Source organism: Pteropus alecto, unplaced genomic scaffold, assembly GCF_000325575.1.
Source record: "Pteropus alecto unplaced genomic scaffold, ASM32557v1 scaffold94, whole genome shotgun sequence".
In the NCBI taxonomy this organism is placed as follows: domain Eukaryota; kingdom Metazoa; phylum Chordata; class Mammalia; order Chiroptera; family Pteropodidae; genus Pteropus; species Pteropus alecto.
In genome coordinates this window covers 3,053,870-3,066,905 of record NW_006437736.1, presented here as the reverse complement: position 1 = coordinate 3,066,905, position 13,036 = coordinate 3,053,870, and the positions used below count along the sequence as shown (strand labels likewise).

At 45.6% G+C, this 13,036-nt stretch overlaps 1 protein-coding gene across 2 annotated transcripts in view; it reads right to left on the bottom strand.

Annotated features, from left to right (window-relative positions):
- The window catches only part of SYN3 (synapsin III), a 420,224-nt gene that overhangs the window by 60,352 nt on the left and 346,836 nt on the right, over positions 1-13,036 (bottom strand). For both annotated transcript variants that reach the window (XM_006914505.3, XM_025048692.1), the window contains exon 7: positions 4,349-4,411. In XM_006914505.3, the coding sequence (XP_006914567.1) occupies positions 4,349-4,411 (63 nt within the window). The remainder of the gene's footprint in view (positions 1-4,348; positions 4,412-13,036) is intronic.

The window sequence follows — 13,036 nt, the reverse complement described above, 5'->3', positions numbered from 1 at the left end:
TTTTCCATTGCATTTCCAACCCTTAGTTTTATTAATTTTTTTTTTTTTTTTTTTTAGTTATTCTGGTGGTTATATAATGGCATCTCATTGTGGTTTCAACTTGCATTTCCCTAATGACTAATGAAGTTGAGCACATTTTCATCTATCAATTGGGCATTTAGGGATTAGAGGTTTTGGCAACTCTCTACTCATCTGATTCACACTGAACTTGCAGCCAAATGAAATAAAGTCTCTGACAGATGCTGCTGTTTAGTCATATCTCCCTTAGTGACTTCAGCTGGATTTTGGGTCCCGAGAGTAGGTTTGAACGTTCTTAGTAATAATGACAGCTAATATTTATTGAGTCCCCACTGTGTTCTAGGCACTGTGTGCTTGATACGCATAATGTCTCTTAATCTTCACAAACAGTTTATGAGGTAGATACTATTATCTTCATTTTACATGAGAAGACGCTAAGGTGGGGGAGCTAAGTAATTTACCTAAGGTCTCACAATGAACAGGTGGTGTGACCTGATTCAAATCAATTCCTTTAGCCACTGGAACATAATGCCTCTCAAAGATGGAAACATTCGACTACATCGAGAAAAACTTTAAAAATGGTTAAGAACTGAATAGTAAATGAATATGTAATGTCAAATGGAGAAAAATAGTTGCAAAATATGACAAAGAATTAATGTGCTTAATATACAAAGAGTATTTAGAAATTAATAAAAGGACAAGCATCTCAATAAAAAAATGATCAAAGGTTTCTGGGGTCAGGCAAATCTGGGAAATTCTGCACACTTTTTCCTGTTGTTTTACCCCTACAATGTATATGAATAAAAGTTATGACTCTGAGAAGTTCTGCAATAAAACTTACTTTAGCACAGAGTTTCCCAAACCTATTTGACCAAAATAGCCCTTAGCATCCTGAATAATTATAATTTTGGGGACAGACTTTGAAACATGTTGAACTCTAAAATAACCACTGCTTCCTCTGGTTTATAGTCTGGCAAAACTTTCAACAAAAGGAAAAGGAAATGAAATTAGTTTTGTCCAGGGTTTCTCAACCTTGACACGACTGACATTTTGGGTTGTATAATTTTTTCTTGTGTGGGACCGTCTCAGGCACTGTAGGACATGCAGCAGCACCCTTGGCCTCCAGCCAAGAGATGCCAGATGCCAGTAGAATCTCTCTCAGTCCTAGTTGTGACAACCGAAATTGCCTGTAGATATGGCCAAATGCCTCCTGGACTGCAGAGCTCACCCTCCCTTCATATAAGAACCATTAGTCTAGTTTGACTGATTTCTAAAGAAGTTACGGTGCTCTCACGATTACCTCCTAACTGGCTAAGTGCTTTCCAAACTGCATGGCGTTTCACTGTATTTTAATTTCTGTGCTTTGTGATATCGACTTTTCTCGTTTTAATAGAAGAGGGTATTAGTCTCTCTCTTGTCTTCGAGTCTTTCTTGTTTGTTAGAATTCCTTATATTTCCAGGCACTTCAAACCACCTATAGTTTCCTTCACGTGGAACTTTTTTTCATCTTTCTATCCTTTTATATGAATAAAGGAGGAAAATATAATTGAGGATGGGTTAGCAATTTCATCCACAGGGTCCTAGGTGAATTTCCAGCAACACTGAGTTTACTGACAATGTCTTCATCAGCTTCCCGCTAGTCCCTGCTGGTCTCCAGCCAGACAATCTTTCTTCTCGAGAGAAGGTAGAAGTACCACAGAAGGTACCAATTTTATGTTTCTCCCTCTCAGCCATGAATATGACATCATCTGCTCAGTTGGCATATCTAGACCATTTTTGATAGTTTTCTTATTCCAAACATATGAAGAAAAACCCTTTTCTTTTGATCTCAGCTTTTTTGCAAACCTGTTTATTCCGGTCAGTGACATTTTCTCTCCTTGGAGGTGTGTCCTCCTTTCCACGTTTTGGGAGTCCCTTTTGGGCCTGAGTTTCTCAGAGGCAGACCGCCCCTCCCCCCCCCAACTCCCTGGAGAATTGCGTCAATCTTTTTAAGTATTTCCTTCTTTTTATTTCCTGTCTGGGATTATTTTAAGCTTTAGAAACAGAATTTAATTCTTGGGAATCCTCTAGTCTAGTTTGACTGATTCCTAAAGAAGTTACGGTGCTCTTATGATTAGAATAGTCCATTATGGTGGCAGTGGGTGGAAAGAAAGGGACAAGTTTGAGAAACATTAATAAAGGGCAAGCGACAATACTTGACGACCATTTGGATTTGGAGGAGAAGCGGAGATGACTCCCAGATTTCTGTTTTGAGACGCTGAAGGGACTGGTGGTTCCTGCTGCAGAGAGGGGCACAGGAGGAGGAGGATGAAGATGAGGATGGGGAGAAGGCTGTCTGGGAAGATCGTGGGCATGTGTCTGGGATGTTTAGAGTTGGAGGTTTCCATGGGAGACAAGGTGGAGATATTGTGGAGGTAACTGGATATAAGAGCCTGAGGCTCTGGATAGGACACGTGACTGAGGGCTGCTGGGATGCAGATGACCGCTGAAGACGAGGAAGTGGATTAGCACTCGGATGGCCTGTGCTCATGGAATAGACACAGTTTAAGATGGGAGGAAGAAAGGTCCTTGAAGGAAACTGTGCTCAGAGAGAGAGGAGGAGATTCGAGAGAGGAGCATCACTGGAGAAAGAGTTTCGGGGTAGGAAGGATGGCCAGCCGCTTTAACTGATGTAGAGAGGTCAATTCAGATATGGACTGAAAAGTGCCCTCTGGATTAGCGGTCACTGGGGACCACAGGGAGGGCAGCCTCAGCCGAGTGGAGGGGGCTGGGAGGAGAGACGGTGGGAAGCAGACACAGGGTTGCTTCTAAAGGAGGATTCACTCGTCCATCCACTCAACCAACAAACCGAGGGGCCACTGTGCACCAGGGGTCACTATAGGATACAGTAGTGGGTCAACAGGCAAAAGTCTCTGCACTCACAATGTGTGCTTTTTAGGGAGATGTAGTGTGGCGGGAGGGTTCATTTTAAAGGCGGCTATTAAAATTATCATCATTCCACAGATGAGGAGGCCAAGAGAAGTGAGGCGACGGCACCTTGCTCCAGTTCGTACAAACGTCAGAGCTGCGCGTGCCCTGCCTGCCTGGCTCTTTCCACTCTGCTGCCTGAAGGGGATGGAATTTAGGTGGGAAGAGGGGATGCGGAAGGCATAACAGGATGGGGCAGGTGCAAGGTGCAGGATTATTTATGGCCGGGCTGGGCCTTCTCAGAGCAAGGTTTCTACTGGCCCCCGCTGTCCTTCATCTAGGATCGCCTATACTGGGCCTCGTGCTTGGGCTCAGGTCCCTCCCATGGGCACTGAGATCCGCATGTTCTCATGTGATTCTATTTGAGCCAGAAGTTGGAGAGGAGGCCTGTGGTAGCCGCCTTCCCCACACTTCCCCACGTGCCCTCTCCTCTTACTTAGGAGTAAATCTCCATTTCTTGTGGAGACCCTGATCCATAGGGTTTGAGTGAGGCTGAATACATCTCCATATCCACTTGTTAGGGGTGGGCACAGGAACCCAAACGAGGCTGATCCATGTTCCTCCATTAGATCAGCTATAGAGATGCTGGAAAGAGACAGGGCCTTTCTTTCTCTAGTATGGTGAGCTTAGGGACCAGGGTGGGCCACCCACAGCCATGTTGATTGACTATCTAAAGAAAACACTGAGTAGAGATGAACGGAGTCAAATGATAGAGGAGATTGAGCTCTAATGATCTCCTTTGAGCTCCTGGATCCAGCTCTGTTCTAATCTATCAAGAACTATTCCAGACTTCCTGACGGCTCAAACCAATGAATTAGCTTTCCCCCCACAATTCTGAGTCGAGTTTCTACATTTGCAGCTAAAAGAATCTGACCAATATAGTTTGTCATGATATGTCAGCTGCGACTGTGTAAAATATATTATTTACTTTGGCAGAAGCTAACTGACTCCAAAGACGTCCTCCGTGGAGCCATATGCATTTGCCATCTTACGGATGTTAGCCCCACAGGTGACAAAGAGATAAGTAAGACATGAGCTTACAGCGTAGCCATGGAGATGATGACAGGAACAAAAGAATCACCAACTAAAAAAATGCTTTACATTCACTTCCCTGGAGCCACAATCATAGGCAACAATTAGCCAGCAATTCCAGGTAGATTTCCACAAGTATGGACTGAGCCGGAGAGAGGTTCCATGCCACGTAGGCTGGGAAGGGGAGGAAGTACATTCTGGGGTATTCTAACACTCTTTTTCTGGGCAGACGGGCTAAGCTGGGGATAGTGGGGGACAGAGAGGGAGGGAAACAGGTGATCTGGGGAAGATGTGTGAGTATTAACGTGAGCGTGAGAGCTGCTTCTCTTACCTTTCCCATTCCGGCATGGGCGTGTCCCAGCTTGACCACCACAGGGAAGTGAGGGGCCGTGAGCTGAAAGAGACAAGAAATGATCATTTACTTTATGTAAATGGTATTATCTTAGAGATCCTGGGCCCTGCCTGTTCTGTAGGAAGAGTCACTCATCTGATATCGTCAGGAATCCCTAGACGGATGCTTTGACAGATGGTCCTCCTGCTGTAGTTCGAACACCCCAAATGCCAGTGTTCTTGGCTTCCAAAGAACAGCTCTAAAAACCAGTCTGCCTGGGCACCCGTCAATTTAGAGAGCTAGTGAAGCAGAGCCAGCGGACCGGGTTCACACCCTGGCTTGTGAGACCTCTGACAAGTTATCGCATGGATCTGTGCCTCAGTGTCCTCATCCGTAAAATGGGGATCGTGAGTATCCATCCCATGGGGGTTGCTGTGAGGATTAAACGAGTTACTGTGTGTGAGGCCCTTACATTGTAAGTACTCAGTGAATGACAGCTTTGTCATTCCGGCCATAGTTCTGCCTTACGTCAGTCCCCCAATGACCTTCAAATATCTGGAAACTCTCATTCCCTCCCCCAAGCCCTCGCTAGGCCACCCTGTGAGGTTCTTAATAATAGGGGCCATGCCCGCCACGGGCACAAGAGTTTATTGGCCACATAGTGTGGGCCACTGTGCCGAGTGCCTGCCCTGTGTGATCTTTAGACAGTTAGTTAGACTTACGAGGGCAGCAGCCTGGGCTGTTTGGTTCCCTGTTGCATCCCCAGCTCCCAGAACACTACCTGACCCAGGAAAGGCACCGGACATGGAATCTATGCTTCAGTCAGTCCCCTGAGCAAGACCAACAAGGCAGGCACACCTCTCCCGATGACGGAGGAGGAGAACGGGGCTCAAAAGATCAGGTGCCAGCCCATGCCCACGGTCATTCGGCTAGGAAATGAGGGAACCAGGTTTAGACCGAGGCTCTGCATTTCTTCTTCATGCTGCTCCTATGTTGTCTGAGATGTGTTTGCTTGTGTCTAGAAGTACATTTGGAGTTGCTCAGGGGCACAGGTTATCACTTCCAAGTATTTAGTAATAGTGTCTCTCCCCCGACTTGGATCAGCCCCAGCCAAACTCTCTATGCTGCGCAGTTGTCTGTTCTGGTGCCTGTCGTTCTGTCTTAGGTTGTCCCCTACAGTGCTGTCTGTCCTGATGTTCTGGGAGCTTTGAGAGGAGGAAGCCAGCTCTTTCCTCTTGGTGCCCAGCAGCTAGTCTGACATGGAGATGCTGCTTTAGCTGCTGAAAAGGGTCTGCTGTGGGCCACAAAGCCATTTGATGAACTGCATCTCATTTTACCCCTGCAATGGCTCTATGAGGTAAGCAGGGAAGGTATTTTTATTACCATTCCATGGATAGGAAAATTGAGACTCAGGGTAGCTGCTGAGAAGGGGTGGGGCTGAGACTGAACTAGCGTCTGTCAAATTCTCGGCTTGATGTGAACAGTTTCCTCTGAGGTCTAGCATCCGGGCTTCCCGCGGTAGATGCGGAATCAAAAAATTTCCCCTTCATTCACGCTAAAATTGACTACATCCTGTTGTCTAGAGTGAACAAATGCATCTTAAAAAGAGACAATGGTTTTATTCCAGAAGCAATATGTACACACTATAAAAAGTTGGGAAAATATAATAAAGTGCTATGTCGTTATGTAGAAAGAAGATAATACAAATCACCCTCAGACTTTTAATGGTTTTGGTGTATTATCTGATAGTCTTCTTTTTTAATCTATTTTTTTTTCTTTCAATATGTTCTGTTCTTACAAAATTAGGAGTACTGTGCATATCCAATTTTGCTTCCTGCTCTTTCCACTTAATGTTATGGAACAAGCATATTCCTAGTGGCAGTTGAATAGTTATTCTGAAATATTTGTCAGTTTAATAGTTATTATGAAATATTTGACACATGAAAAGAGACTTCAAGAGCAATACTGTAAACATCAACTAGCTTAAGAAATAAACCATTGACCAAATAGTCGAAGCCTCTGATGTACATCTTTCTTATCTCTTCCTTCCTCCCGCCCCAAACGTAACCATTATATAAATTGTATGTTTATTGTTTAGTTAGTTACATATATTCATATTTTAACTATTACATATGATCCCTAAACAATATATATTACACGTTTTAAAACTTTATGTAAATGGTATCAAAAGAATCTATTGCTGGACAACTTTTTGAGTACATTGTGTTTGTGAGATTCATGTACGTTGATATATACAGCACTGGTTCACTTTCAACTGCTGCATAGCATTCCATTTTATGAACACATTTCTACTTGTCCGTTTTCTGCTGATGAATGTTTAGGCAGTTTTTCTCTGTCCAATTACGAACGATAATAGTACGAACGTTCTTAACAATACTCCCCTCTGCACAGGTAGGGGAGTTTCCCCAGGGCACAGGCACAGGCGTGGAAATGCTGGGTCAGGGCAAAGCTCATCTCAGTTTTGCCGGATATTACCAAATTGCTCTAAAGTGGCTGTACTGACTCATGCTTTCCCAAGCAAGGAAAGAGCTCCCAACACCTGACGTTGAAAGACACATTTTACCATCCGAGGGTTGTAAAGGGGAATGAATGGGTGCATTTTCACCACGTGGCTTTCGTCCCCCAGCAGAATCGTCACACCCAGCCAGCCATCCACTCACGGGCCTGGTCACTAGTAGGGCTTCGCTGCGATCTCATTTTAAGATGGAGCTTGAGATGAGAGGAAATTGGTGTGCTCTCTCTTCCCCTCCGCCCCTCCTAGCTTAATAATTTCTCCACATGCTGATGAGTACTGGAAAGAACATGAATGTTGGAGTTAAACTTACTCTCTGTTTCATCTCGGGTTAGATGTATAACCTCTCTGAACCTTAGTTCTCTAATCTGCAAAATGGGGATAAGGCCCAACTCACAGGACTGTGGCGGGGGAGGAGAAATAAAACAAGGGATGTAAAGCTGCTTAGCACCACGTGGAGGTTCAACCTCAAAGCATGGAGTAGAATTGAGAGGAGGAAGGAGCTAACTCTAACTTTGTGGGGCGACGAGGGAGATGAAGGAGGGCTGGATGATGGAGGAGGGAGAGCAGAGGCCCCAGGTGGGCAGTATCTGGTAGTATGTGAGGGAGGGAAATGAACTCCAACAAAGGCTGCACCAGAGGGAGTAATCAGAGGTGATTAAAGTCTGTCATTTTGAATCTGAAGGAACCTTAGCAAGAATTTTTGCCTAGCTTCTATGTTACCGTGTTGTGATAGGTAGAATTTCTAGGAATACTACTTAAGATGTCCCACCCCAATCTCTGGAGACTATGGATGGGCCGAGATTGTCATACAATATCGTATAATAGTTGTTCTGTATTATATTATACAGGTGACTTTAAAATAGGGAGATTGTCTGGAAGGGCCTAATTAAATCACACGAGCCCTTTAAAGCTGAGAATTTTTTCCTTAGACTGGTGGCAGAAGAGAAGGCAGAGAGATTCAAAGCATGAGAAAGACTCAACACGCCATTCCTACTTTGAGATGGAGCTGGCCACGTGATAAGGAATGTGGGCAGCCTCCACGAGCTGAAGGTGGTCCCTGGCTGATAACCAGCAAGGAAATGGGGACCTCAGGTCTTCAGGTGCAAAGAATTGAATTCCACCAATACCAGGAACGAGCTTGGAAGAGACTCTTGAGCTTCCGAGGAGAACCCAGCGTGCTGGCGCCTTGATTTCGGCTTCATGAGACCCTAAGCAGAGAACCTTGTCATGCTATCCTGGACGTCTGATCTACGAAACTGTGAGGTAATAAAGGGGCGTTCTTTTAAGCTGCTCAATTCTTTAAAGCAGCCATAGGAAACTAATACATGGGTCCTCCTAGAAACCGAAGCCCCGAGAGTGAAGCGATTGTTTTCATGCCACACAATAGCAGAACCAGAAATCAAACTCATGTATTTTGACTTTTAATCGGGTATTTTCTCTGCCAAGGCACACTTCCCTGGGGACCTTATGCTTATCTGGGGTGCAACAAATGCTCTCCCCTAATCATAATGATCAATAAAATAATATCAAATCAATCAATTCAATGGGTGTTAATGGAGTGAGAACTATGTGTTTTGTGCTGTGCAGGACACACATGATGGAGACAAAATTTCTTATCTTGGAGAGATGGGCTGGACAGTGAAAACGCAGAACAAGGCAGCTTGGCGGGCAAGTCTGGGTGGCTGGAGTCATAAGCAAGTCTCCATAGGACAGGAAGGCTCTGACGATTCTGAAGGATGAGTAGGTTGTGGGTAGGAAGAAGGCTCAGCGTTCCTCAAGGGCTGAGTGGTATAGTGTCATGATCTTCCCATGGTGGGTGTTTAGATTCTTCGTGAGCTATAATGAACAAAGACCCATTTACCTGCAATAAAGCTGTTTTGGACATGATTGCTAACTAGAAGTATATATTTCAACTGAGTGCTCTTCTCCAGCAATTCTCAAACAAAATTGAAGGAGGTGTGTACATATTAATTGTCAGAAATAGTGGGAGGAGAAATTGTATCTGGATTTATAGGACACAGAGAGTCAATCCAGAAAAATTGGAGAATTTACAGTAAGATATTTCAAAGACAGTATTTTGAAAATTTATTTAAAGCAATGAATTTTCCTGATGCCAGGGGAAAGTTCCTTTTGCAATTTTTTTTACTTTGACTTGTTGAGAATTGCATTTTTTTTAGAGCCGGCTGGCAAGGCTCCGGGCTGGATTTGGGGAGAAGGAAGAGGCAACTTTGGGGCCAGATTATTGGGGGGAAGCTTAAGGGAAGAGTGTGCTGCTTGCAAGAGCTGTGGGGAAATAGCTCAGTTCTGGGGTAGGAGAAAGATCTGCCAGTTGCGTGTAGGATGAATTGTATCCGGAGAGACAGTTGGGCCAGAGACCAATTTGGAATTGATTACGACTAACACAGAAGTGCCACTGGTTGGACCTGGACTGGAATGGGGTTGATGGAGAGAGAGGGGGCATTCCCGAGGGTTTTTCTTTCTTCTTCTTTTTTAAGTGACACTTTTTAAAATTGGAATAACAGTCTTCAAATGACTATAGAAATTCAAGATGAAGATTGTCTACTTACTACCTCATTATCTAATCAAATCAGGCTATTGGTCCACATTATAATCCTCATTTCTATGTCCACTTAAAAATGGGAGATTCTGCAATAATATTAGAGATAGAATTTTATATCTATCTTCTCACTCGATATTACTCATTAAGTTTCTTTTCCCTATTTTCACCCCAGTCTTATTTTTTCCCTTATCTCTCTCCCCTAATTCCCAGTCCTGGTGACTGATCTCACCTTCCTGGCGTGTCTGGTGTATATTCCAGCCCATCGTTCATTGAACTCACTCTCTGCAAGCGTGTATACACACATATGGTTGAACTTGATATTTGTTTTTTCAAAATGGCTTTTTTTTTTCCACTTGATATTACACTGTGCACACTTCCTCTCCTCTATCAATAGGTACACTCTTAACCCAGTAGGTCTGATAGTTTCACAATACTCCATAGGACATGTGTGATGCAATTCTTCAGCCATTTTCCTATTGATGGACATTTGTGTAATTCTCTCGGTCACTGCAAGCATGATCACTAAATACCTTTGTGTGCACGTCCTTATAAATTAGAGTCTTAATTCTTAGAGGCCAGGCTGAGTGCTTTTCAAGGGGAGAACCAGCAAAATCTGGAGACATTCTGATAGGTTTCTAAAGTCATTTGTTAGGGCTCGAGAAACGAAAGTGGGTGCCGTGGTATTGCACACTGGGTGAGTCCACCTGCCATCTAATCTCCCAGGCTAATAACAACTACATTTATTGAGTGTCTTGTAATGGTACTAGGCACTTTATATATTAGCATTCTTCCCATTCCCCATGCGGTAGGTAAGAAATCGGAGGCAAGCCATTTGCCCAAGGTCAGACAGTTAAGGAGCGGTGGAGCGTCCCCACAGCCACGTGTGACTTCTCCCCGCTCCCCCACTTCCCTTTCCCAAGCTGTTCAAACGTGTTTCAAAGGCCATTCCCGGTTCCACTCATTCGCAACATGCCAGCCCCTTCCCGAACACAGACAAGTCACCAAGTCGGCTATTTTCTCTCTTCCCTTCCCAACAATAGTTTTACTGCTTCCCCTGGGGATGGCGAGCCCTCACGTTTCTCTCAGGCTCCCTGTCCCTCCTCACATGCCCCCAGGGGCTCCGGAGTTCACCACTGCCCATGGCATGAGAGGCCTGACATCCTGTGAGAGGGCGCAGATCAATTTTTGAAATCCGAGATCCTCACCCTGATAAGGGCCCTGTTCAAGTCTCCCAGGAAAGCGAAATAAGTGGGGGTGGCCCAGTGCCCATGCTGGGCCTTCTCTCAGCACTATGAACCCAGATGGGCACCGTAGCGACCTCATCTTCAAGCCGTGGAATTGGAGAGCTGGGACCTGAGCGGTCTGGTGCTGCTTTCCGCCGAAGGAGGCAATCTCCTCTACATTCATGACTTTCTAGAGATTTAAATATGAAGTGTCTGCTTCTGGCTAAGTGATAGGGATGGCAAGGCTCGGAAGAGTCTGGAGGAGGAAATCAAGGACCAAAGACGTCTGGGAAGGTTTCCAAAAATGAGCCGGGCCTCTATTCCAGGCCTGTGCGGCTCTGCCTAATCCAATCCTTGCCGACCTCACTGTTTCATATTGTGTTTCTCCCTCCTCCCCACCCCAACATTTGCCTATCAGTTATGTTCCAACATCCGGGCCTTTCAGCCACAGGGCCTTTGCACATGCTGCTCCCTCTAGCCACAGGGCCTTTGCACATGCTGCTCCCTTTTTCCGAAAGACTCTTCCTAGCACTCTTCCAGGTCAATCTCTTCTCATACTAAGATCTCAGTTGAAATTCTCTATCCCTAGAGAGTGGTCCCCTGGCCACTGGTCTAAAGTAGGTCCTTCCTGTTATCATCTCTACCACATCCTTTACGGCGCTGGCCACCATGTGTAGTTATATATTCATTTCCTTTGTGTCCATTTCTCCACTCCGCTGTAGGTGCTTTGATAAAACCACATGCTTGCTGGTTTTGTTTACCGCTGTTATCTTCAGGCTCCACATAGGCCCGGCATACAGTAGACGCTGTGTATGCAGTCGATTTGTTAGACACGGCCTCCCACGGCAGGGAGGGATGTCACGTGGAAACAGGCAGAGTCAGAAAGGATTTGGGGACAAGGACTCAATAAAGTTGGTTTAAGTGGGAGGCTTGTTGGGGAAGCAGTGAGAATTCAGGTGGAAATATGGGAAGTGGCGGCTCGAAGCGCCCCTATGCCGCAGGTAGGGTTTGGGTTGTGTTCTGTGGGCATTGGGCAGCGATCGAAAATTGGAGTGCAGAGGGTAGATGCGTATAAAGCAGAGTTGGGGAGACTCTTCGGGAGGCTGTGGCAACAACGGCTCTCATTTTTGCAGCACCTACGTTGTACCAGACACAGTGCTAAGCACGTTATACATACTGCCTCATTTAAATCTCTTGACACTTCTATGAGGTAGCTCCTTTTTTATCCGCATTTAAGAAAATGAAGGCCAAAAGAGGCGAAGTATCTTGCCTAGGATCACTCAGCTAGAAAGTAGGGGAGCTCAGATTCGGCTAGAGCTACTGCCCAGAGCCCACTGCCCTGCCCCTAGCGCCCACTCTGCTGCTTCTGGATAATCATGCTCTCTGCCACCAAGTGCTTCCCATGTGCTCAGATCTGTGTCCACTCATTTAATTTGATTCGAGCAGGTAGGTGGAGGCCAACGGACTCATTGGTACAAGACTGGCTTCGGTTCAGAGCGTGGGGGAGCAGCGTGGAGCCAGAAGGACCCCGCAGAGTTTACATCTAGTTCCAGCACCTACGGTTACGAGCTGTTGTCGGGTAGGTTACTCACCACTCTGTGACTCGGTTTCCTCATCCACCTCGTAAGGAGGTCACTTGAGAAGTCGACATTATAATAGGTGTCAGTTACCAAATGGTCGTTGCCAGCAGAGAGGTTTAAGGAGAGAAAGAGGATGTCCCAGGCCTGCCGCGTAGTAGGACGGCGATCTACACTAGTTTCCTTTCCCTTCGCATCCATGACCAGTGTGGGTAGGGGGACATCCAAGGCTGATTGACAGGGCGCAGTCACTTCTTGGAGACAGGAAGGGGAGAGAAGGAAGCCTGATGCCCAGGTTGAAAGCAGGAAGCATGATAAAGCCTTTGACAGAAATGGGGCAGCCTGGACACGGGGTTTGTTACAGGCCTTTAAAAAAGAAACATTTAAAAGAGAGATGAGAAATGTCCTGACAGCTGCTTGATAAACCCTCACCTTGGCGTGTGGTATCTGACAGAATCTCCATGGAAAGTAAGCACCGAACATAAAGACATCCCTGTCTGAAGTGAGGAGAAGAGACAAGACGACCTTCGACAATCCTTTCCAATTCTTTAATATTGTGACAAACCTAAAAAATACCACCTAGATGACTGACACTTCTAAAGAGAAAACATGTCACGACAAAGTTCCTCACCGTGGCTTACGGGGAGGGTGCTGTGTGATCTGGCCCCTGCCTTCTTCCCCAGCCCCATCTTCCTTAGGGCCCCCATCAGCCTCTCTGTCTCAGCCTGACCGGCTTTCTATCTGACCTTGATACTAGCTTTGCTCCCTGTGGCCACAGAGCCTTTGCACATG